Below are 27,372 nucleotides of genomic sequence, written 5' to 3' on the forward strand. Positions count from 1 at the left end.
CGTGAGATGTGAACATGGTTGCCAAAAAGCCTACCTTCACGTCTCTAGATATGGCTCAAGTCCTTTGTTCAATATAAGTGTATTTGATGTTTTTCAGCAGTTTTATCGTCCACCAGGCAAAAATAGTACTCATGTTAGCTTTGAAAAATAATACTACATCACCTCAAAAAAAACAAAAAAATGAATTGTCTTATAATTCATATCTGTGGCACAAATTTGCAAGTAAAGTTACTTGCCTACATTTAACACTTATAGTTAAGGGTTTGTTCAAATTTCTTATCTCAAGTATTAGAAATAATAATAGGCTTCAGAAGCACCTCTAATAATATACTGTAATTCAATTTTATTTTATTTATTTATTTTTGATAAAGGATTACAGAATCCCTCAAAACATTGAACTGGTGGGGTTTTGCATTCAAACAGAGCGACAACCTTTCTGGCTAATTTGAGTGCCCCCTGATGTCTCAAAAATGATGCTTTTCTAATGATTATGACTTCTTTTTTTTCTTCTTTTTTTTCTAAGAAATGCACCAGGTTCACAACGATAAGCTATAGGCTGATTACTACAGAAACAATTTAATTTCAGTTTGTAAAACAGAGCAAAAATTGTGCTTAATGTACAACACTTGTAATGGTAGTCAATGGGGAAAGACACTCCTGATGGTTTACAAGCAGAAATGTGCAGCTTTTATTTTTGTTAAACTGCTTTTATTAATTCTTTTGTACAAAAATGTGTTATTTGAGCTGCAAAGTTAGAAAAAAATCATCCAGTGGGATTACTTAGAAATTGAAGGTCTAAAACATGTAGTGGGACTACTTTTCTAGGCAGATGAAATTCTGATTATGCATTTCCAACATAGTTCCTGTGGGTGGATTTTTCTCTATGTAAACAAAACCTTACTAAGTGCATTATCAATAATTTACCAGGTTAAACGGCACTACATGGTCATGACAGGAATTCCATTGTGTTTTACTGTGAATAAAAATTTTGTTTGTTTTTTCAAACTGTGAAATTATTTTCTGTGGTAATCAACAGCATCTGTCCACATTTCTAACCAATTAAGACCATTCAAGTATATAAAATGAAAGAGTTTGTACAGTATAAAGGCCCAGTTTTTGGTTATAACATCCTCATTAATAAGTTGATTTCGACAAAGGTTTTTGGACAAAGAAAAATTCCTAAAGTGCTCAGTCAGATTGAACGGATATAATGAAACAGAAATACACAAGAGAACTCCTGTGGTCATTCCTCAAGAAGTGCTTTTACTGTATGGGTTGACGAGTCTGACAAAAACACTTACATTCACACACACCAATTTCCCTCCAACACATTGAGAGTACAACTTAAAAAAAACAAAAAAAATAACAAAAAAAAAACAAAACCACTGAAAACATTGAGAGGTACAGTGAAAGAGCCAAGGTATTTCTCCTATAAATATTGACGTTCCAACAGAAAGACATTTATATACAAGAATATTCTATAGATATAGAAAAGGAGAGTGCGAAACCATTTTGATGAGTCCTTAACACTCTCAACACGCATAAGAACAAATGTGTGTGTGTTTGTGGGAAGCTGACTAAACAGTGCAGAAAGTCAGAGAAGGTGAGGCAGTGAGAGAGAGAGAGAGAGAGAGAGAGAGAGAGAGAGAGAGAGAGAGAGGAAGAGGATGTGGCTAATCATCTGAGTGCTGTTTCCTGACTGGCATCTCTAGGTAATGCCATGTCAGAGTGCAGGCTCTTATAGGCCTGTATCATTGTAGGTTAGCGTGGCAACTTTCAGGATGCTCTGTGCATTTTCCTCCACCAGGGGGCGCCATTTGACTTCTCCTGTTAAAAGAAGGTCTTCTCCATCCAGAGCGTCAATGAACTGCATCTGTGTTGGGGAAAAGAAAATCTCTGTATAATTTGCAGGGGAGACTGAGGCAAATTGTCACAGGGGCATGTTGTCACAATGGCTACTGTATATCTCAGTAAGTATAAGGTTTTGATTTAAAAGTCCAACTGCATAAATGCTAGCAGTGGGTTTATATGATGGTTTCAAATACGTAGTTTAAAACTGTATTTAATTAGGATGTTTAATCCTATTATTGAGTTATTTCCCTTAAACTAAAATTCCAATTTCATACCATCATATTTTCATATAAACTGTTGGGTAAACAAGTGAACAAAACAAAAACACCACTCTTGATATTTTTAGATGGGGTAAACTATATAATGAAGGTTGCTTTTAAGTACGTCAGAAGTTTACAAACACCTTAGCCAAATACATTTAAACTCAGTTGTTCACAATTCCTGACATTTAATCGTAGAAAACATTCCCTGTCTTAGGTCAGTTAGGATAACTACTTTACTTTAAGAATGTGAAATGTCAGAATAATAGCAGAGAGAATGATTTATTTCAGCTTTTATATCTTTCATCACATTCCCAGGGGTCAGAAGTTTACATACACTTTGTTAGTATTTGGCAGCATTGCCTTTAAATTGTTTAAGTTGGGTCAAATGTTTTGGGTAGCCTTCCACAAGTTGCTGGAATTTTGGTCCATTCCTCCAGACAGAACCGATGTAACTGAGTCAGATTTGTAGGCCTCCTTGCTCGCACAAGCCTTTTCAGTTCTGTCCACAAATTCAGATTGAGGTCAGGGCTTTGTGATGGCCACTCCAATACCTTGACTTTGTTGTCCTTCAGCCATTTTGCCACAACTTTGGAGGTATGCTCGGGGTCATTGTCCATTTGGAAGACCCATTTGCGATCGAGCTTTAACTTTCTGGCTGATGTCTTGAGATGTTGCTTCAATATATCCAAATAATTTTCCTTCCTCATGATGCCATCTATTTGTGAAGTGCACCAGTCCCTCCTGCAGCAAAGCACCCCCACAACATGATGCTGCCACTCCCATGCTTCACGGTTGAGATGGTGTTCTTCAGCTTACAAGCCTCACCCTTTTTCCTCCAAACATAATGATGGTCATTATGGCCAAGCAGTTCATATTTTTGTTTCATTAGACCAGAGGACATTTCTCCAAAAACATCTTTGTCCCCATGTGCACTTGCAAACTGTAGTCTGGCTTTTTTATGGTGGTTTTGGAGCAGTGGCTTCTTTCTTGCTGAGCAGCCTTTCAGGTTATGTCGATATAGGACTCGTTTTACTGTGGATATAGATACTTGTCTACCTGTTTCCTCCAGCATCTTCACAAGGTCCTTTGCTGTTGTTCTGGGATTGATTTGCACTTTTCGCACCAAATTTCATGCATCTCTAGGAGACAGAATGTGTCTCCTCCCTGCGCGGTATGATGGCTGTGTAATCCCATGGTATATATACTTGCGTACTATTGTTTGTACAGATGAACATGGTACCTTCAGGTGTTTGAAAATTGCTTCCAAGGATGAACCAGACTTGTGGAGATCCACAAAAAAGTTTTCTTAGGCCTTGGCTGATTTCTTTTGATTTTCCCATGATGTCAAGCAAAGAGGCACTGAGTTTGAAGGTAGGCATTAAAATACATCCACAGGTACACCTCCAATTCAGTAAACCTCCTATTAGAAGCTAATTGGCTAATTGTCTAAAGGCTTGACATAATTTTCTGGAATTTTCCAAGCTGCTTAAAGGCACATTTAACTTAGTGTATGTAAACTTATGACCCACTGGAATTGTGATATAGTCAATTAAAAGTGAAACAATCTGTCTGTAAACAATTGTTGGAAAAATTACTCTTGTCATGCACAAAGTAGATGTCCTAAACGACTTGCCAAAACTATAGTTTGCTAATATTAAATCTGTGGAGTGGTTAAAAAAAATGTGTTTTAATGACTTCAACCTAAGCGTATGTACATCCCTTGTTGCAAAAATGAGTCCAACATTTTTGTGTTGTTTTTCCAAAGTTGGAGAGCCTATAACTCCAGAAACAATAAAGATATTTTAATAACCTTATAGATTTTGGTTAAGAACAAACTTTCCTTTCTTTATGTGAATTTTTAAGGCCATATCTGGTTAAATCCCAGAGATAATGGGCTCTCAATGTGGCTTCATGCACAAATTGTAAAATTTTACACATTTTTAATGGGTGAAAACTAAATGTGCATCACACAGTATGAAGCTAGTATGTCTTATCCAACAAAACAAAGGTTTTAACCACAAATGTAGCTTTCAAAGGTAATTTTTACTTGTAGTTTCGTTCCAAATCACAGATGAAAATTCTAATTTTGACCCCCTTAAAAATGTTGATCCAAGGCATTAAATATTTTGGAGTTTACATTATTTATGTGTGTCTGTCTCCAGTAAAAAAAGAAAATTAAAAAAACCCTGGGACCTCTGACTGAGTTCACATGGAATGAACCAGTCAATAAAAAGCAGGTTCCCATTATGACAACTTACCCCACAGAGCGTGACGAAATCCTCTGCTAAACGAGTGTGTTAAATGAACTGTATCTTTTTTCCTGAGCAATACCAGTGGAAATGCTTAATAGCTTTTTTTTTTTTTTTTTTTTTGCAAAGACTTCAATGTACAATACACAGAAACTGGCCTTCAAAAACATTGAAAAACATTCAATAAAGTAAAAAAGTGTGACAACTAGCCCCGGTCTTCCCAATAACAACGAATGTATCAAATACAAGAGTGATTACAAACTGAACCTCACGAGTTTGATCAAATCCAGCCTCCATTTACATAATTTCTATAACAGCGCAGTAAAAAAGACAGACCTCAATGAATTCACCTACTAGTGTTTAAAACATGCAAACTAATTAAAACTACACTACAGTGAAGACAGCTGTGCAAAAGGGTGCAGGACAACAGCAGTGTCTTGGGAACTGATGAAAGTTTAATGTCGACATTGAACAAGGAGCATGGCTGGGCGATATAGCTTAAAAAAATGATATCTAGATCTATGTATTTGCCCTGAAATTGGTCAAAAGATTAATCTTTTTTTCTTTTCTTTTCAATCACAGGAGCCATAATGGACACTTTTTACCTTTCTGTGTTTGGAATGTGTAAGTAAACTACACTGTAAACCCTAATATTGTCATTACTGGAAAAATCAAGTTGTCTTAATTTAACATTACTTGAAATGTCAAGTTTTGGGCTCATAAATCAAATATCTATGTTCCTTGCTGCCTGATCTCACAGTGAAATCGGAAAGAGTAGACCGACTCACTTTCGTCAAAATCGGCATATGTTGACTGAAATTTCGAAACACTGCCCCCAGTGGCCAGAGCGGTAAGTGTTCTAGGGCATATGGGCATGTGTGAGCTCCATTTATGTCCAGGTGAGGTCACCAAAAACTAGTAGTGAAGTAAGATATTTTCAGCTTTACAGGACGTTATACAATGAAGAGAAAAGCATACAGTGGTGTGAAAAAGTGTTTGCCCCCTTCCTGATTTCTTATTTTTTTGCATGTTTGTCACACTTAAATGTTTCAGATCATCAAACAAGTTTAAATATTAGTCAAAGATAACACAAGTAAACACAAAATGCAGTTTTTAAATGAAGGTTGTTATTATTAAGGGAAAACCTAATCCAAACCTACATGGCCCTGTGTGAAAAAGTGATTGCCCCCTAAACCTAATAACTGGTTGGGCCACCCTTAGCAGCAACAACTGCAATCAAGTGTTTGCGATAACTTGCAATGAGTCTTTTACAGCGCTGTGGAGGAATTTTGGCCCACTCATCTATGCAGAATTGTTGTAATTCAGCCACATTGGAGGGTTTTCGAGCATGAACTGCCTTTTTAAGGTCATGCCACAGCATCTCAATAGGATTCAGGTCAGGACTTTGACTAGGCCACTCCAAAGTCTTCATTTTGTTTTTCTTCAGCCATTCAGAGGTGGACTTGCTGGTGTGTTTTGGATCATTGTCCTGCTGCAGAACCCAAGTTCGCTTCAGCTTGAGGTCACGAACAGATGGCCGGACATTCTCCTTCAGGATTTTTTGGTAGACAGCAGAATTCATGGTTCCATTTATCACAGCAAGTCTTCCAGGTCCTGAAGCAGCAAAACAGCCCCAGACCATCACACTACCACCACCATATTTTACTGTTGGTATGATGTTCTTTTTCTGAAATGCGGTGTTACTTTTACACCAGATGTAATGGGACACACACCTTCCAAAAAGTTCATTTTTTGTCTCGTCAGTCCACAGAGTATTTTCCCAAAAGTCTTGGGGATCATCAAGATGTTTTCTGGCAAAAATGAGACGAGCCTTAATGTTCTTTTTGCTCAGCAGTGGTTTTCGTCTAGGAACTCTGCCATGCAGGCCGTTTTTGCCCAGTCTCTTTCTTATGGTGGAGTCATGAACACTGACCTTAACTGAGGCAAGTGAGGCCTGCAGTTCTTTGGATGTTGTTGTGGGGTCTTTTGTGACCTCTTGGATGAGTCGTCGCTGCGCTCTTGGGGAAATTTTGGTCGGCCGGCCACTCCTGGGAAGGTTCACCACTGTTCCATGTTTTCGCCATTTGTGGATAATGGCTCTCACTGTGGTTCTCTGGAGTCCCAAAGCTTTAGAAATGGCTTTATAACCTTTTCCAGACTGATAGATCTCAATTACTTTCTCATTTGTTCCTGAATTTCTTTGGATCTCGGCATGATGTCTAGCTTTTGAAGATCTTTTGGTCTACTTCACTTTGTCAGGCAGGTCCTATTTAAGTGATTTCTTGATTGAGAACAGGTGTGGCAGTAATCAGGCCTGGGTGTAGCTAGAGAAATTGAACTCAGGTGTGATAAACCACAGTTAAGTTATGTTTTAACAGGTGGGGCAAACACTTTTTCACACAGGGCCATGTAGGTTTGGATTTAGTTTTCCCTTAATAATAACAACCTTCATTTAAAAACTGCATTTTGTGTTTACTTGTGTTATCTTTGACTAATATTTAAACTTGTTTGATGATCTGAAACATTTAAGTGTGACAAACATGCAAAAAAATAAGAAATCAGGAAGGGGGCAAACACTTTTTCAGACCACTGTATATTTATAGATTCTATCCCCCAACCCTTACCTTAACCATTAGTGGAGTAAAAAAGTAATGTTAGCGAGAAAAGTGAAACCTCCTAATCATGCTTTTCATTGATTATTCAAATGTGGTTACTGCCTGGCTTTGAACCCTAGTCTCCCACGCAGCTGATGCGATGCGCTGCCAATCACGCCAGGTGGAAAGGTAAATACACTGAAACCACTGCAAACATGTCTGATGAGAATGCTGCATGTCAGGGCGTCAGCATATAGTCGCCGAACCTAGGGTACTGAAACTATCGGAAACATCATGCTGACTTCACGTGTGATCATGTTGGTTCCTTGAACTTGCTCTATAGACTTAAGATTTTAAGTATTAATAACTCAAACGATTCAGTAAAAAATTGAGGCTATGGGGAAAACCCATAATCCCATGAGTTTGAATTATTTCATTATGTTTCCTTGGTCAAAGGGAACATATGAGGGCATTTAATTCATAGAGGTTTTAGCTCTTTAGTATTATTTATGTTGTTTTGTTGCAAATAGTTGTTTCGTGTGATGACATCATTAGGGTGATCTGTGTCCCCTTTGGTCAAGTTGTACCCAGTTAACACTATCTTAATTCCCCTTGTGCATGCACAAATGAAGTGCAGGAATGTATGCATTTAAGTGGAGAATTAAGTTTATTTACTGATTGACCTAGAATCAGTTCTAATCTTCTTTATTTGAGCTTTGTTACTGTATGATCTTAATTTGAGTCAGTTCAACTAAAATGGTTAAGTAGAAACAACATTTAAACAGCAAATCTGAGTTTAGCCTACTTGCATCAAGTTACCTTAACTTAAATAGTTATTCATTCTATATGAACACCAAGTTAAATGAACCTACTTACACAAGTTTTGGAGATGCCATTACTCAAATAACTATATTACTTTCACACTATAAATCAATAAAAAAATAAAATAAAAAAAAACTATCGGTCGATTAATCGGTTATCAGTCTTAAGTTCAGTATCTGCAAAATCCACTATCGGTCAACCTCTATAAAACAGTAAAAATCAAGTGGAATATAATTAAGGCATGCATTCCACTGACTGTTTTCCACTAAATGAACACATTATAATTCATACTAAATACAAATACTTGTTTTTCAGAACACAACAACACATTCACGTGTGGAACACGTTAAGGGACGAACACGTTAAGGGACAAACCCATATGACTTTCTTCCATGGAACACAAAAGGAGATGTCACCATTCACTTTCATTGTATAGAAAAAGATGCAATGGAAATGAATGGCTAACATTCTGCCAAACATCTCCTTTTGTGTTTCATGGTAAATAATGTTTGTGTGAACTATCCCTGTAATTTAACACTTTTTGTCTCAAGCCGTATCCATATCTCAAGTTGCCACACTAATTTGGCTTGCCGATCATTCTTAATGTCAAGTCCATACTCAGTCACTAACTTAAACACATGATGATGTCAGAGCTCGCGGGTGTTTGTCGATAGTAATTAGCGTTGAATAACGATGCGGTCAGGCACCAGCGCACATAAGTGAACGAGCACACACGCCAGCATGTGACTTCATCAAAAGAGTCCCCCTGCGCTCTGCCATGGCTCATGTGCTGCACCTGTGACTGTTTTCTTTTCTTTTTAACTTTGCACTCACTCACTCCACCTCTCCTTCTCTTTCTCCCTCCATCCCGAACTAAGCAGGCCCCTGATACTTATGGCTTACGATGATGCTTATTTGTTTTTTTTTCTTTCTTTTACACAAAATGCCTACAGGCACCGACGCAGTCGCATATGACACACACCTTGCACAAACACTCTGCTTTGCAATAAATTCCTGCCAGCACCTGTAATGAGGTCATGGGCTCGGCACTGATGCAGAATGCTTATTGTGTACGTTGGGTCGGCTGTGTTTTGTTGGTTTCATGTCTCTGGTAGGTTAAATGATGACAGGTAGATGGGGTGAGAATCTGAAGCTGTAGCCCTCTGTTACAGATTTTCATGCATTAATGCACTAAAAAAGTATTTTAACATTTTTTTTTTTCATTTACGTATTTCAATTACATAAAACATTTCCATCAAATATCATTGTGGAATTTTTAACAAAATGAAATTAATAAAATTTTAAATATTTGTATTTTATTTTATTTTGATAACAATTACACATTTTTTTATGAAATTGAAATTATTAAATCTTAAAATATTTTTTTTCCGAGTGTACATAAACATGTCGGAAAAAGTTGAAAATGAATTAACGCCTTGATTAATTAAAGATGTGTAACATTCCGGTGACCATATTGGTATAGAGTGCAACAGAGCCTGCTCAATCAGTCATATTTTTCCCATTCATTTTTCAATAGGGATTTCTTAAATCCTTCATAAAAGAGTTCTACGCTACACTACAACATGACAACCTTTGATTTGAAGGAAAAAAGTGTTTGAAAATCAGATAAAAAGACAAAGGTACAAGACTGTGTTCTTAACGTATTTGTACGCAATCTATTTAGACATGTAATAAATGTGAGAATGAGCTACGATCCCACAAAGCATTGTGAATGACGTAATCGGATATAAAATGATAGAAATATAAAAAAAATATATATTGATTTTAAGTAGTGGTTGACCGATATATCGCAGAGGCCAATAAATTGGCCGATGCCGATTATTAAAAAATTCAGAATATCGCCGATATATCGGTCGACCACTACTTAAAATCAGTAGTATAGTCATTTTCCCATTTGGCCGATTTGTTTCTTGAGGGTGCTGAGAATTGCCTGCTTGCTTGTGAAGTGACTGAGACATGTAAACGACCAGTCACAGTTCGTTTTGTTGTTACGTGCCATTGTGTTACTACAATAAAGACCAGTGTGTCTCATTGAAACGGTCCATATATCAGAGCCGCGGTAGATGTGTTTGAGCTCATAATGTTAAAGTGCTTGCCTGTTTCCTTCTCCCTCTCTCTCCTCAACAGTTCCCTGTAACTTTTAACTGTCTTGTCTAATGATAAAAAGGCAAATATCAATAAAACTAATATCATATACCGTCTGCAAATATGTGCATATCTTGTTTAAACAGATGTAATAAACCAACCTCACACAACTTCAGCAGATCCAGATCGTTTATAAAATCTTCCTCTAAAGCACGTATTCTAACAGTCTCTCCTGAACAGTTCCCTGTTACTTTGAACTTTCTTTTCTAATGATAAAAGGCAAATTCCAATAAAACTTCTATTATACAGCATCTGCAAATATGCATATATCTTGTTTAAACAGATGTATTTCACAAACCTCATGAAAATCCAGCGTTTTCTTCCTGTCAAGCGCTCATCTACAGTAATATCTTCCTCTGAAGCGTGCATTCTATGTGCCAGAATCAAAACTTCAGTATCAGGATCAAAATTTCCCCTGATTCACAAATAATGACGGTCACTCCGTGACAATCCAAGCAGGTTATCCAGGCCGTTTAAACTGTCAGGAGATTGCTGCTCGTGCTGGATCCACACGAGCGCGTGTGTGCAACTTCAAAGTAAAAGCGCTTCACGTGTGCTATAAGTAAATGTCATATTCACTATGCACTGTATGTGCAATTTGTTTGATTCGGTATTTTTTGAGAAAATGCAATTGCTAATGTGGACATGCCATTCATGGTTTCTGGACTACTATGTGTACTGTTATTTCCTTCTTCCTAATATATTAACAATTTCTTCATGGGCAAATAAATTACTTAATACAATTTAAAATACAATACAATTTTTTTAGATTCTTTTTTACATAGTTAAAGTCTTGTGTGAATTTGAGTAAATATAGTGCTAAATAAGAGTTAAATAATTTTTTTGCAATTTTATGTTTATGTTATTTACTATATTAAATTGTGTGATATAATTGGCATTGTATCGGCCTATCAGCCACCCTGCACTCTGGATATCGGCACTAGCCATTAAAAAACCCAAAACGTTCGATCACTAATTTTAAGTTGTTGATTTTAAGTATACAGTCAATGAGAGGTAGACCGATATATCGGTTTAACCCATTAATCGGTGCCGATAGTTGCTTTTTGGAACTCTGTTATCGGCAAAAATCTATGCTATCTAAAAATCTAGTTGCCGATACTGTACTTAAATATAGAGCATTCTAGTCTCCACCATTGCATAATAAGAGTCCCAGGTGTGTTTCTGGCTTGTTAATAAGTAGAAGTCCTGCATTATGCACAAAGTCTTCATTTTTTATCTATTTATTATTGGGATTTTGGTTGACTTATAAACTGCATCAGAGATTTTATTCATTTAGGATTCTAGTAGCCTCTATTTCTGTACCCGTCACAGTATGGAAAAACTATCTGCCAATTAATCGGTTATTGACCATTTCCACCACCTTAGTTATCGGCATTGGCAAAATTTACTATCGGTTGACCTCTAGAATCAATATATTTTACACTTATTGCAAAATTTTCCGATGTATACAAATTTATAACTAGTATGAGAGTGTATGGAGACGGACTTGGCTGGAAGTGCACCATGGAAGTGGGCGGTCACTGCTGGGCTCTTGATGTGATTCTCTGATCGGAGAAACTTTCTCTGTTGGATCATAGGTGTAGTTTTTCACCAAAATTTTAAAAAGGAAGTTGAAATAATGCAGACTGAAGGCTTCAACAGAAGCATATAGCATCTATTAACAACCCTGGAGCACATGGTAGGTCATCTTTAAAAGTTTCTAAGCTATTTTTAAAAATGAATTTGTCTATGAAGAAAATGAATGGGATTTTTACTTATGAAACCCGACTGTTGTGCTATTAATAAATTAGTGTTTAAATGATCTGCATTGAACTGGAGTTGGCTGATATTAAAAGCAGATCAGTGCCTATTTTGTCCAATTCAAACTGTAAACTCTTTGACTGTGGTTTAAAAAGTTCTAAACTATTATAAAAATTTTAAGACTGACTTGAGGGATGTAAAAGTCCTGTGCTCCATTTCGTTTCAAAAGCTCGAGACTCAATGGAAAAGCTTGTTTTTACCGCAGCTCAAACTATTGACACATTGGCATGACAACACTGGTGGGTCAACACAGTTCCTGTTTGTGTTTACATCCGTGTTGTCATGCCACTCTTGCTGGAAGGTGAGGTGTGCACTCGTAGAAATGACCAAAGATTCACAGCAATGATTAAGCTTGGTTGATAATGTTACATAAAACTGGAAAACTTAATAAACCTTCGCAAATGACTGAACTATGAAAACGTAGTTTAAAGGAACTGGAACAGTATTTATGAGTTGTTTAGGGTGTGTGTTTCTAAATATTTAGCTCTGCTGCCAATGACAGAGTTCTTGAGTGCTCTTTAACAGAACCAAAATTTTAAAGAAATCTCAAAATCTCTTGGAGTTGACCCGAATATGACAAAGAACCCAGTTCTCTTTGCATTCACATTGTACCTCAACTCAAAAGCGGATCAAATTTAGTTGTGATCGGGTCTTAGTACTTTTAAGGGGGTGAAAAAATAATGAACATTTTTCATTTTTGTGTGAACTGTTCCTTTAAAACAGGCAAGCAGCTCATATTGGTTAGTTTGTGTGTGTGTGTGTGTGTGTTATTGGGGTGGAAGCCAATCTGAAAAGGGGCTCGAGCAGGGGTGACAGGGAGGGAAATCTCTCCGCTAACACAGTATATGGTGATTTCCGACCCAATGATTGTCGCATTATAGGGTGGAGGAAGGTGCCAGATGATGTGAGTGACGCGCAGCACTTGAATGTGTTTATGTGTGAGGAAGTGTAGGCTGCATGTGCACATTTCAATGTCTGCACAGGAGTACAAACCTGGACACTTTCCTTTGCTTAACCATACACACATTCACCTGTTTGCGGACGTATTCGACCATGAGCTCAAGTTGTCTGGGATCCTCACACTGTCTGTTGAACAGATTCCTCCAGAGAGCTGCAGCAAGAACGCAATCATCCGATAGAATTCCCTAAAACATACAGACACACAAACACACATAAGACTCCACAGCAAACTTTGTAAATTGTATGACAAGATGGAAAGAGCTTGTTAAACTAGCTACTGATACATTCAGAAACTGGTTTGTACTTCCACATATTTTCCTAAACAATGTTGGTAGGGTAGCCTCATCACTGAGTTTATAATAATTTTTGTGTTTATTCATTTTTCTTACCTCATCATATCCAAAAATAGCAGCGTAGAACGTTTCTGTCATCACCTTCATACTCTCTTTTCTCTGAATGGCATCAATCTGTGAAGGTAAAGCGCATCAATTCAGTTTTCAGTCCAAATTGACTTCGTGGTAGATCGACATACATCGGCCAGGATAATGAATTGGTCAATACATGTTTTCGTAATAAACTTTTTTGAATTTTCAGTATATATTGTGTAAAATTAGGGCTGTATATAGCTATATATTATGTATATGTATGTATATATGTGTGTGTGTGTCTGTGTGTGTGTATATATATGTACACTGATCATTCTGAGATGCTGTTATTCTCACCATAATTATACAGAGCAGTTATCTGAGTTACCGTAGACTTTGTCAGTTCGAACCAGTCTGGCCATTCTCTGTTGACCTCTCTCATCAACAAGGCGTTTCCGTCCACAGAACTGCCCCTAACTGGATGTTTTTTGTTTTTGGCACCATTCTGAGTAAATTCTAGAGACTGACATTTTTGCATCAATTCAGGTGTGAATATATTTCCTTCTAGTGCTACTGATTCTAGAGACTGTTATGCGTGAAAATCCCAGGAGATCAGCAGTTACAGAAATACTCAAACCAGCCCGTCTGGCACCAACAATCATGCCACAGTCCAAATCACTGAGATCACATTTTTTCCCCATTCTGATGGTTGATGTGAACATTAATTGAAGCTCCTGACCCGTATCCGCATGATTTTATGCACTGCACTACTGCCACACGATTGGCTGATTAGATAATCACATGGATGATTGTTGGTGCCAGATGGGCTGATCTGAGTATTTCTGTAACTGCTGATCTCCTGGGATTTTCATGCACAACAGTCTCCAAATAGTGCCAAAAAAACAAAAACAAATAGTGAGCGGCAGGTCTGCGGACAGAAACACCTTGTTGATGAGAGAGGTCAACAGAAAATGGCCGGACTGGTTCAAACTGACAAAGTCTACGGTAACTCAGATAACCAATGATAAACACAATACTAGACAGGTGGTTTTAATGTTGTGGCTGATTGGTGTGTATACGTGTGTGTGTGTGTGTGTGTGTATAATATATATATATATATATATATACACACACACACACACACACACACACACACGGTCAAAAGTTTTGAAACACTCATTCTTTATTATAATTTTTTCACATTTTAGAATAATAGTAAAGTCACTAAAACCATGGAATAACATAAATGGAACTATGGGATTTATGTTGTGACTAAACAAAATCCAAAATAAATCAAAACTGTGTTATATTTTAGCATCTTCAAAGTAGTCACTCTTTGCCTAGAATTTGCAGACATGTACTCTTGACATTTTCTCAACCAACTTCTTGAGGTATCACCCTGGGATGCTTTTTAAACAGTATTGAAGGAGTTCCCATCTATGTTGGGCACTTATTGGCTGCTTTTCTTTATTATTTGGTCCAAGTCATCAATTAAATTTTTTTATTTTTTAATTAAATTTTAGTTTTATAATAAAATAAATTAATATGGTGACACAATTATATTTTTGTCTACAAAACTAATTTCAAACATTTAAGCATACGCCTTCTGATCAAAAGATTTTTAAGATCATGAGAAACATTTCAGTCAAGTGTTTCAAAACTTTTGACCAGTAGTGTAGATACACACACACACTGGCGGCTAAAAGTTTGGAATAATGTACAGATTTTACTGTTTCGGAAGGAAATTGGTACTTTAATTCACCAAAGTGGCATTCAACTGATCAAAGTATAGTCAGGACATTACTGATGTAAAAAACAGCATCATCACTATTTGAAAAAAGTCATTTTTGATCAAATCTAGACAGGCCCCATTTCCAGCAGCCATCACTCCAACACCTTATCCTTGAGTAATCATGCTAAATTGCTAATTTGGTACTAGAAAATCACTTGCCATTATATCAAACACAGTTGAAAGCTATTTGATTCATTAAATGAAGCTTAACATTGTCTTTGTGTTTGTTTTTTTTGTTGCCACAGTATGCAATAGACTGGCATGTCTTAAGGTCAATATTAGGTCAAAAATGGCAAAAAAGAAACAGCTTTCTCTAGAAACTCGTCAGTCAATCATTGTTTTGAGGAATGAAGGCTATACAATGCTTGAAATTGCCAAAAAACTGAAGATTTCATACAAAGGTGTACACTACAGTCTTCAAAGACAAAGGACAACTGGCTCTAATAAGGACAGAAAGAGATGTGGAAGGCCAGATGTACAACTAAACAAGAGGATAAGTACATCAGAGTCTCTAGTTTGAGAAATAGACACCTCACATGTCCTCAGCTGACAGCTTCATTGAATTCTACCCGCTCAACACCAGTTTCATCTACAACAGTAAAGAGAAGACTCAGGGGTGCAGGCCTTATGGGAAGAATTGCAAAGAAAAAGCCACTTTTGAAACAGAAAATCAAAAAGAAAAGGTTTGAGTGGGCAAAGAAACACAGACATTGGACAACAGATAATTGGAAAAAGAGTGTTATGGATCTTAACCCCATTGAGCTTTTGTGGGATCAGCTAGACTGTAAGGTGTGTGAGAAGTGCCCGACAAGACAGTCACATCTATGGCAAGTGCTACAGGAAGTGTGGGGTGAAATGTCACCTGAGTATCTGGACAAACTGACAGCTAGAATGCCAAGGATCTGCAAAGCTGTCATTGCTGCACATGGAGGATTTTTTGATGAGAACTCTTTGAAGTAGTTTAAGAAGTTCTGAATTTTTTTTTTTTTTTCAAATTGTAAATGTAATTTTTCATGTTATTAGTGTCCTGACTACAGGATCTGTGATGATCTGGGGGTGCTTCAGCAAGGCTGGAATCAGGCAGATTCATCTTTGTGAAGGACACATGAATCAAGCCACATACTAGGTTATCCTGGAAGAAAACTTGCTTCCTTCTGCTCTCACAATGTTCCCCAACTCCGCGGATTGGTTTTTCCAGCAGGACAATGCTCCATGCCACACAGCCATGTCAATCAAGGTGTGGATGGTGGACCACCGGATCAAGACCCTGTCATGGCCAGCCCAATCTCCAGAGCTGAACCCCATTGGAAACCTCTGGAATGTGATCAAGAGGAAGATGGATGGCCACAAGCCATCAAACAAAGCCGAGCTGCTTGAATTTTTGCACCAGGAGTGGCATAAAGTCACCCAACAGCAATGTAACAGCATGAAAACTATGATTGAAAATCAGGGTTATTCCACCAAATATTGATTTCTAAGTTAAAACATTATTCGAGGTCTGAAAACACTGCATCTTTTTTGTAATTTGGACCAGTTGTCATTTTCTGCAAATAAATGCTCCAAATGACTATTTTTATTTGGAATTTGGGAGAAATGTTGTAAGTATGGAGTGGTGGTGACGTAGTGGACTACAACACTGAACTGGTAAGCAAAAGGTTGTTGGTTCAATTCCCACAGCCACCACCATTGTGTCCTTGAGCAAGGCACTTAACTCCAGGTTGCTCCAGGGGGATTGTCCCTGTAATAAGGGCACTGTAATTCACTTTGGATAAAAGCATCTGCCAAAATGCATAAAAAAAAAAAAAAAAAGAACTTTATAGAATCAAATCCAGAGAAACTGATAATTTTGTCCAGAGCTGTAAATAAACACACACACACACACACACATATATAAGCAATATCACAGGAGCAAGAGTGCGATATGGCCCTACATCAGCATTTGCAGTGCTGATTTAGGGCCATATAGCACAATTTCGAGTGTAATATTGCTAATATACAACAATTCAATGAACAAGTAAATTTTAAAAAAGTAGGAAAAACTGAGTACGGTCACAAAAAATGCATTTGTGCATGGAAATACTTTCTTACGTGATGGATCAGAATCTGCCATTGCTGGTTCAAACCAAATGATGTGTCAAAGCCTCTCAAAAACATAACTTAAGAACTACTAGTATCACAGCTTGGGCTGTTTCTAACATGTTATTGGAGAAACAAGGATGTGTGTGCGAGAGAGAGAGTGAGTGTGTGCGATCACCTATTGATGATGCTGTAGTCTGTTAGTCAGCTTTCTGAAGATAATGTCATTTTGGTGAAATGCATCCTATTTTCTGTGGAAAACAGCCGTCCAAGCAGGGGTATTCCTCTCTATTTCGCAGTAGCCGATGCGCAAGAGTCATTCACTATTTAAACCGCTATGTCCTCCACCATTTTGTCCTCTCCAATGTGGAAAGTCCAGCAAGAGGTAAGCATCTTGAGTTTGTGTAATTTATCAGTCTGTTGTGTCTCTCAGCTGTGATGAGCCTTAATGCTGAAGTTGTTAGTTTAAAGCCGTTTAAAGCAATTTCCTAGCTTTAGTAGTGTAGTAGTAATCTGAGCAATCACGTAGTGCTGATGAATGAAAATACTGACTGATGCTGACTCACTTCACGTCACCTAACTGGCTCATATTACACACAAAAATGGTCTTTTGCCTCCACCAGCTGGCTAAAATATGTAATGTCACAAAATTAAATGTAAAGAGACACATATAGCTCTTAACACATATGCACTGCTCTTACACTTTAGTTTAGAATGGCAAGAACACAAGCGGAGTGATTCAAACAGTGAAGCGTCAGAGTGCTGATGGTGTGAGACCATCAGAACTCATGGAACGTCTCTCGTTCAATCAGATTCGAGGACCGGAACTAACTGTTGTATATCTATATCTATATATCTATATCTATATCTATATACAGGTGCATCTCAATAAATTAGAATGTCATGGAAAAGTTCATTTATTTCAGTAATTCAACTCAAATTGTGAAACTCGTGTATTAAATAAATTCAGTGCACACAGACTGAAGTAGTTTAAGTCTTTGGTTCTTTTAATTGTGATGATTTTGGCTCACATTTAACAAAAACCCACCAATTCAATATCACAAAAAATTAGAATACATCATAAGACCAATAAAAAAAAACATTTTTAGTGGATTGTTGGCCTTCTGGAAAGTATGTTCATTTACTGTATATGTACTCAATACTTGGTAGGGGCTCCTTTTGCTTTAATTACTGCCTCAATTTGGCGTGGCATGGAGGTGATCAGTTTGTGGCACTGCCGAGGTGGTATGGAAGCCCAGGTTTCTTTGACAGTGGCCTTCAGCTCATCTGCATTTGTTGGTCTCTTGTTTCTCATTTTCCTCTTGACAATACCCCATAGATTCTCTATGGGGTTCAGGTCTGGTGAGTTTGCTGGCCAGTCAAGCACACCAACACCATGGTCATTTAACCAACTTTTGGTGCTTTTGTCAGTGTGGGCAGGTGCCAAATCCTGCTGGAAAATGAAATCAGCATCTTTAAAAAGCTGGTCAGCAGAAGGAAGCATGAAGTGCTCCAAAATTTCTTGGTAAACGGGTGCAGTGACTTTGGTTTTCAAAAAACACAATGGACCAACACCAGCAGATGACACTGCACCCCAAATCATCACAGACTGTGGAAACTTAACACTGGACTTCAAGCAACTTGGGCTATGAACTTCTCCACCCTTCCTCCAGACTCTAGGACCTTGGTTTCCAAATGAAATACAAAACTTGCTCTCATCTGAAAAGAGGATTTTGGACCACTGGGCAACAGGTAAGATGCCTCTGACGTTATCTGTGGTTCAGGAGTGGCTTAACAAGAGGAATACGACAACTGTAGCCAAATTCCTTGACACGTCTGTGTGTGGTGGCTCTTGATGCCTTGACCCCAGCCTCAGTCCATTCCTTGTGAAGTTCACCCAAATTCTTGAATCGATTTTGCTCGACAATCCTCATAAGGCTGCGGTTCTCTCGGATGGTTGTGCATCTTTTTCTTCCACACTTTTTCCTTCCACTCAACTTTCTGTTAACATGCTTGGATACAGCACTCTGTGAACAGCCAGCTTCTTTGGCAATGAATGTTTGTGGCTTACCCTCCTTGTGAAGGGTGTCAATGATTGTCTTCTGGACAACTGTCAGATCAGCAGTCTTCCCCATGATTGTGTAGCCTAGTGAACCAAACTGAGAGACCATTTTGAAGGCTCAGGAAACCTTTGCAGGTGTTTTGAGTTGATTAGCTGATTGGCATGTCACCATATTCTAATTTTTTGAGATAGTGAATTGGTGGGTTTTTGTTAAATGTGAGCCAAAATCATCACAATTAAAAGAACCAAAGACTTAAACTACTTCAGTCTGTGTGCATTGAATTTATTTAATACACGAGTTTCACAATTTGAGTTGAATTACTGAAATAAATGAACTTTTCCACGACATTCTAATTTATTGAGATGCACCTGTATATATATATATATATATATATATCTATATCTATATATCTATATCTATATATATATATATAGAACTACATTTAACTTGATACAGCGTCATAAAAACAAAGCACTTATGACTAGAGGCACTGAAACCTAGTGAGACACGATGCAACCAATGTGAGACACTCCAAAAGCATCTGTCTGATGCATGAGTACATAGACCAGATATAAAAATAGAGCAGATCTGAATTCTCAATTCTAATATTTATATGCCTAAATAATATGTTTATAACTATTTTAATCATTTAAAATTACCTATATTTGGGGGCCTTTCTCAGTAAATATTGGTATGCGATTCCTTTGATTAATTAATCACCACATCATGGAATTAATTAAATAAATAAAAATTAATCGATTGACAGCCCTAGTTTAAATTAGAGACGCTATTAAAACAGCTGTCTTAATGCTCTCATACTTGCAAGCCGTGAAACAAGGATCGAGGATCTAGTCTAATGACCTTTTAAAAACTTAATGGCCAAATAAAAGCGCATTAAAATCATTGTGATATTCTCCAAAAGGATCATGTTTGGTCACAGTACATCACACCTTTAATATTAATGAAATATGAGTGAAGTTTCTTCCCCATGAACTTTTATTTAATTTGAGAAGCATCATTTAGACCAGTAGTTCCCAACCCTGTTCCTGTAGGCCCTCCAACACTACACATTTTGTATATCTCCCTTTTCTGACACACCCAGTTCAGGTCTTGGAGTCTCCACTAACGAGCTGAAGAATTGAATCATGTGTGTTTGATTAGGGAGATATCCAAAATGTGTAGTGTTGGGGGGCCTCCAGGAACAGGGTAGGGAACCACTGATTTAGACGCTTACAGGTGATAAAGCAATTTGAAATTTGAATCTCTGCTTGACACAAATCATCAGTTATACAGTACGTTCAGTCAGAGCTGGAATTGTCTTCAGTGGTAAATATGCAACATGTGGACAATAATGCAATAATAATTAACCCAGAAAACAAAAGCAAGAGTCCAGGTGCTTCCTTCCATATGAATCTAAACACACATATGCACATAACGGCCACAGACACCAGCCCTTAGGAGGTTTTGGGTGGGGAGATTTTCAAACAAATGTGTTTATTCTGAAGTCTTGTATGTTGGATGTGTGTTCGTGTATGCACGGGGCTATAAAGCACCTGTGCATAATTACACAGACCTGCAAATAATCAATGTCATCTGGCTGTGTTTTAACTCTTCTACCATCCTCGTCTTCTCTGTACGCTCTCTCTACTTTTGTGTTGTTCCTTGCGGACCACAACATATTTTATGCAAGTACATGAATGCAAATACTAGGGCACCAACAGTCCAGAGCAGTGATTCTCAACTGGGACCCAGATTTTACATTGGACATCAAGTGGCGACCCACCATAGTAAAAACGTAACCTGTATTTAATGTATCCTGGGTCGTATTTTCTTTTATCTTGAATAGTTTTGTTCATGGTTTTCAAGTATAAGGGCATGAATCAAGTGACATTATTTTTGTTGTTGATGTCACCAACAAAAGATACAGGAAGTTTTCTCTTCCCCCTTTTAAAAATTGAAGAGCCTATTAATGTATATGAGCTCATTATATTTACTATACCGTTTATTTCCATTTCAAATATTCAAACAGAAAATATATTACTACACAGGAGGAAATCTTAATAATTTTCCCCAAGATTTGGAGGTCCAGACTTTAAAGCCCTTTATGTACTTGCCCTTATATTTACAGTGCAGTGATTTGTAAGCACAGGTAAGACCATGGATGAACCCTCATTACCATGGTTAGGTCAGTGTAGCTAGTCTTAAATAATAATAATAATAATAAATTATAGTATTTATGAAAAAATTGTAGCCGAAACACATTTAGACATTTTAACTACAACTGCCATTGTTAAACAAATGAGGTCTAATAGATTCTACCTAAAAGATTATTTAATATGAAACTATAACATTTTTATCAAAATATCACAGTTCATTTTACTACTGTAAAAAGTGAAACAATTTTGTAAAGTTGATGTGTAATGAAAAAAAAAAAAAAACTTTGCCGCATATCAGAGTGTTGCTCTTTTCCTCCTCAGTGCTGTTTGGCATGTCGGGGCTGCCCTGCGGAGGTATCATTTAAGCCTTTTCAAAAAAATCCCCTAGACTACATTACATTAACAGAAAGTTCAAATGAGTTAAGAGTCTGTTTTTGTTCGTGATTTCAAACTTCAGCTGTCAAAACTTACACACAAGCCCTTTAATCTGCTTTAAGATGCTCTCTTCTTTCTTTCATTCATTCTTTTCTTTCTTTCTTTCTTACTGTAAAACCTGTAAAAATTTCCAACTTAAAGCATTTCAAACTATTTTAAACTTTCAGACAATGTTTTGTCAGATCAACATTATAGTTTGTCTCAACAAACTTTACATATCTAGTTTAATCAGTACTTTTGAACCACATAAATAAAATATTAATATTTTCTTTTTTCCAACCACCTAGGGCAAGCATGCAGTTATAGCAATGAATAGTATATTAAACGTTTTAACCATATAAAGCCTAACATATGAAATAATAGTCAAAACATTATATATTTTTTAAACCTGTTTAAACCAGTTTTTCTTCAAAGTAATGAAATTTGAAGAACATGTTGCTTGAAATCAATAAATAATCATTTTGAAATATCAGAAACAAAATAAACGTTATTGCTAATTTTACTTTATCAAAATCGGCAAAGATTCGTTCATTTGTTTTACGTTTTTAAATAAAAAAAAACTACAAATTAATTATGCTTTGAATTTTGTTTTTTCATTTCAAAAGAAATAGAAAAAAAAACATTGTTTTTGGATTATTCGTTTTGTTAAAAAAATTAAAAAGCAATAAATTAGCTTATTGCTAATAGCTTATTGCTTAATTTAGTTTATTGCTCATGGATATAATATGAATGTACAGCTTGAATATTTGATTTGCACATGTGGGTGGGTCTGAAATGTGACTGGTCAACTGTCCTGCCTCAATCAAACCCCAGGGAAATTTGGGGATCTCTTGATACCAAGCCAAGGTCAGGTAGACCAAGAAAGATTTCAGCCACAACTGCCAGAAGAATTGTTCGGGATACAAAGAAAAACCCACAGGTAACCTCAGGAGAAATACAGGCTGCTCTGGAAAAAGACGGTGTGGTTGTTTCAAGGAGCACAATACGATGATACCTGAACAAAAATGAGCTGCATGGTCGAGTTGCCAGAAAGAAGCCTTTACTGTGCCAATGCCACAAAAAAGCCTGGTTACAATATGCCTGACAACACCTTGACACGCCTCACAGCTTCTGGCACACTGTAATTTGGAGTGACAAGACCAAAATAGAGCTTTATAGTCACAACCATAAACGCTATGTTTGGAGAGGGGTCAACAAGGCCTATAGTGAAAAGAATGCCATCCCCACTGTGAAGCATGGTGGTGGCTCACTGATGTTTTGGGGGTGTGTGAGCTCTAAAGGAGTGGTGGTGGCGTAGTGGGCTAAAGCACATAACTGGTAATCAGAAGGTTGCTGGTCCAATCCCCACAGCCATCACCATTGTGTCCTTGAGCAAGGCACTTAACTCCAGGTTGCTCCAGGTGGATTGTCCCTGTAATAAGTGCACTGTAAGTCGCTTTGGATAAAACGTCTGCCAAATGCATAAATGTAAATGTAAAGGCACAGGGAATCTTGTGAAAATTGATGGCAAGATGAATGCAGTATGTTATCAGAAAATACTGGCAGACAATCTGCATCCTTCTGCACAAAAGCTGCGCATGGGACGCACTTGGACTTTCCAGCACGACAATGACCCTAAGCACAAGACCAAGTTGACCCTCCAGTGGTTACAGCAGAAAAAGGTGAAGGTTCTGGAGTGGCCATCACAGTCTCCTGACCTTAATATCATCGAGCCACTCTGGGGAGATCTCAAACGTGCGGTTCATGCAAGACGACCAAAGACTTTGCATGACCTGGAGTCATTTTGCCAAGACGAATGGGCAGCTATACCACCTGCAAGAATTTGGGGCCTCATAGACAACTATTACAAAAGACTGCACACTGTCATTGATGCTGAAGGGGGCAATACACAGTATTAAGAACTAAGGGTATGCAGACTTTCGAACAGGGGTCATTTAATTTTTTTCATTGTTGCCATGTTTTGTTTTATGATTGTGCCATTCTGTTATAACCTACAGTTGAATATGAATCCCATAAGAAATAAATGTGTTTTGCCTGCTCACTCATGTTTTCTTTAAAAATGGTACATATTTTACCAATTCTCCAAGGATATACAAACTTTTGAGCACAACTGTAATCATCTTAAAACAAATGTTTTTGTGAAACATCTTATGTGCCTAAGACTTTTGCACAGTACCTTTATGTATATATTACACACACACATTGTACACCAAAATTATGAAAAACAAATGATACAATAAAATTGGTAAAATTTATATTTCAAAGTAGTACCAAATTAAATCACGTCCCCTGTAAAATTAATAGCATTAGTCTGTTCTAATCATGATCTTCACGACTCGTTTGACTCGGGTTTTGTTTTTGTTGTTGTTTGTGAATAAACGTCAAAACCGACAACTTCATCTTTTTTTATTTTGTACATTAGGAATATTACAAAATTAACTAAAATATTAAATGATATTTAGCCTTTGGTACACATTTTTGGTTTTATGTCAATGAAGTAGTACTTGAGCCTTACCGATGGTGCTCTGGTTATATATGGCAAAACATTAACATTCAGCAAGATTCTGAAGTGTGCATCCACTAGGCACTTCACTATCCCATAATGCCACGGGAGTGGAGGAGACATCTTTTTCAAAATGGTGAATTTAAGAGAACGTTCCGAATCCATTGTTGAAGGTGGAGATGGTGCATTGTAGGACAACGACGAAAAACATGAGAGTTTGCATAAGTAATGCCTATCGTCTTCTCATTCAAGTCAACTGTTGTCATGGTGGAGTAACAAAGAGAATCTCACTGAGCACGTTAGTTAAAGTTTGTTAAACTGCCCAACTTATCCCAGTTTAACTTGCAAAGACAACTACAAGTAAACCATTCATATGTTGATTCCCCCCAAGATTGTAAACACCATAACCTGTGGCGCTATCAAAACTTTGAGCATCCCGAACAACCTAACACGACAAGATTGGCTAAACCAATGGCATGCATTTGGGGTGGTGCAATCTGGTTTCTGACTAATGGAGGACGATGGGAGTATTCTGGAAACCTGTTTGAAAACAGCCATTATTTTGTACTAATATTAACTGTTAAATATGAACAACGGTCGCATTGCATCGGCCAAACATTTGTGACTTGCATAGCATATGTTTCTGGCCTAACTCTCCCTTTCTTCACCTGCTCCTCTTATGTTTTCTTCCCAACATCCACCCTGATCTTTCTCACTCATCCATCTTCATTATTCCATCGTCCTTTGCCGTGTTCTGCCGCAGGTCGGTAAAACCAGGCATGGATATTTAATCTCTGCACTAATCAGGCCAAGGGACCAAAACTGCTGGAGAGGCAAAATCTTGCCCCTTCCCCACAAAATTAGTGTCATATCTCACTTTACTGTTATTACTAAGGCTTAGAAAAACTACCAGAATCACACACACGCCCCGGCACAATTAAGAGTGTGAGTGTATAAGAAATTCCAAGGGGGGCTGGTCTAACATGACACAAATGACAAGTATTTTAGCACAATTAGGCAAAGTAACCTAATCCTGGCAAGGATTGAGCGAGCGGGGGTCCGCCCATTTCCAGTGCTGTAACAGTATCCCGATCCAACAGGACGGACCTGTTATGAACCTGCCAGATGCACTGATTACACTCAGTTTACACACAATATTTCACAGCTTAAAAAATAACGGCGAAGGGGGAAATACCTCCACAGTTCTGACCTGTGAAAACAGACTTCCACATCAGGTCAGTGTGTATGCATACAGAGTTGATGTTCTCAGTTTAATTTGCGAATACAAGCTGTTAACGTTTAGGGTTATTCCATTATCACTTTGTTATATAGTATTGGTGCTGTGACATAAATGTAAAGGGGTAATAATATTGTCACAAATCGAATGTATCTGAAGTGTCCAATTACGTTTTGGGACCACTATAAAATTAAAGAATCCGGGGCCTACGCTGTCTTTTTGCTAATGTACACAATGTTAGTGATTCTACTCTGCAGAAGAGAACGTGGGAAAGCGAGCCAATGAGAAAGAGCAGAGTGACAGTGATGGAAAATTATGCCACTTTTTTGCGGTACCACTCGGTGGCTGCTGCCAGGGCCGAGGGGTCAGATGAATTCAGTCCCAAACCTTCTCCGATCCAAAACGCATGCCACACCCTGACCCCACTTACATCTCATTCAAACTTACATCTCTCCAACATAGGTGCTCCTTAAGAATGGGGGCAACTTCATACACGTGACGGAAGAGAGTTGCTGGGCGCAGTGACAAGTCGAAAGTCAGACATCTTTTCCATTTTCACGCATGTTTAATTTCATATAATATGCAAACGAGTTCTGATTAGAAGAGTTAGACATGGCTGAGCATGTTTATTTAAGTACTTAAAAGTTTGTTTATGAGCCATTTACATCTTAGGCATATTACGGCATATTAAATGGTCACAAAAACATTTGTCTTAATATGGTTATTTTTAATCTTGTGCGTTAGTGTCAATAGGAAATATCAACTTCAGATTTCCAAACATTCCTTTTGCAAATACAGTAGAAAAGAATACACTGTAAACCCTAAAGCTCAAAGTAATTTATTGTATTCAGTAGGGACAAATGTAATCAAATTAGTTTAAATAAATTAACCTTGATGAGTATTTAGAACTTTCTTTTGAGTTCACGAAACTGACACCTTTTAAGTCAAATCAAGTTACCTTGAATTGTTTTATTGTTTTGAGTTTAATGAACCAGTCTCTTCAAATGTACAGAAAGTTAAACTGTCCAAAACTTAAAGATGTCCAGTAGCCTTAATCTACGCTACTATTGTTGCAATGAAAATGTAGATGCAGAGACTATACACACTACCGGTCAAAAGTTTTGAAACACTTGACTGAAATGTTTCTCATGATCTTAAAAATCTTTTGATCTGAAGGCGTATGCTTAAATGTTTGAAATTAGTTTTGTAGACAAAAATATAATTGTGCCAACATATTACTTTATTTCATTATAAATCTAAAATTTAATAATAATAATAAAAAAAAAGTTTCTGAAATGGATGACTTGGACCAAATAATAAAGAAAATCAGCCAATAAGTGCCCAACATAGATGGGAACTCCTTCAATACTGTTTAAAAAGCATCCCAGGGTGATACCTCAAGAAGTTGGTTGAGAAAATGTCAAGAGTACATGTCTGCAAATTCTAGGCAAAGGGTGACTACTTTGAAGATGCTAAAATATAACACAGTTATGATTTATTTTGGATTTTGTTTAGTCACAACACAATTCCCATAGTTCCATTTATGTTATTCCATAGTTTTGATGACTTTACTATTATTCTAAAATGTGAAAAAAAATTATAATAAAGAACGAGTAAGTGTTTCAAAACTTTTGACCGGTAGTGTATATGAACAGAGTTGGAGAAACGAAAAATTACTCTAAAAAGCTTTGGTTTGCCTTTAAAATGTTGTAGGCTATTGGCCATTCCTTGTTCATCTTTTCTTTTCTTTTCTTTTTTAAAGCTTACTTAATCTATTTGTGTTGGGACAACATGAATATTTTTAGTTTGGTTAGCTGAAACTAGGCAGGGAATAACTCATTCACAGCTTGCATTGCACGGAACTCGACAGGGAGAGTATACTGTATGTAAAAATTAAGTGTTATATAATGTGTCTTTGTGCAAGATAAATGAACGGAGGAGACTTGCTTGTGTTTAATTGTTGTGTTATTTAGAAGAGTTTCTGTTATGTTGGAGTTTTGGGGGTCACCATTATGGTGA

At 37.3% G+C, this 27,372-nt stretch overlaps 1 protein-coding gene across 1 annotated transcript in view; it reads right to left on the minus strand.

Moving 5' to 3' along the window:
* Positions 1-382: 382 nt before the first annotated feature.
* LOC127449492 (ubiquinol-cytochrome-c reductase complex assembly factor 1-like) overlaps positions 383-27,372 on the minus strand; it is a 53,544-nt gene continuing 26,554 nt past the window's right edge. The window contains exons 7-9 of the mRNA XM_051712964.1: positions 13,116-13,193; positions 12,798-12,911; positions 383-1,873 (exon numbers count right to left, since the gene is read on the minus strand). Of these exons, the coding sequence (XP_051568924.1) occupies positions 1,739-1,873; positions 12,798-12,911; positions 13,116-13,193 (327 nt within the window). The 3' untranslated portion in view covers positions 383-1,738. The remainder of the gene's footprint in view (positions 1,874-12,797; positions 12,912-13,115; positions 13,194-27,372) is intronic.

Source organism: Myxocyprinus asiaticus, chromosome 12 (assembly GCF_019703515.2).
Source record: "Myxocyprinus asiaticus isolate MX2 ecotype Aquarium Trade chromosome 12, UBuf_Myxa_2, whole genome shotgun sequence".
NCBI lineage: Eukaryota > Metazoa > Chordata > Actinopteri > Cypriniformes > Catostomidae > Myxocyprinus > Myxocyprinus asiaticus.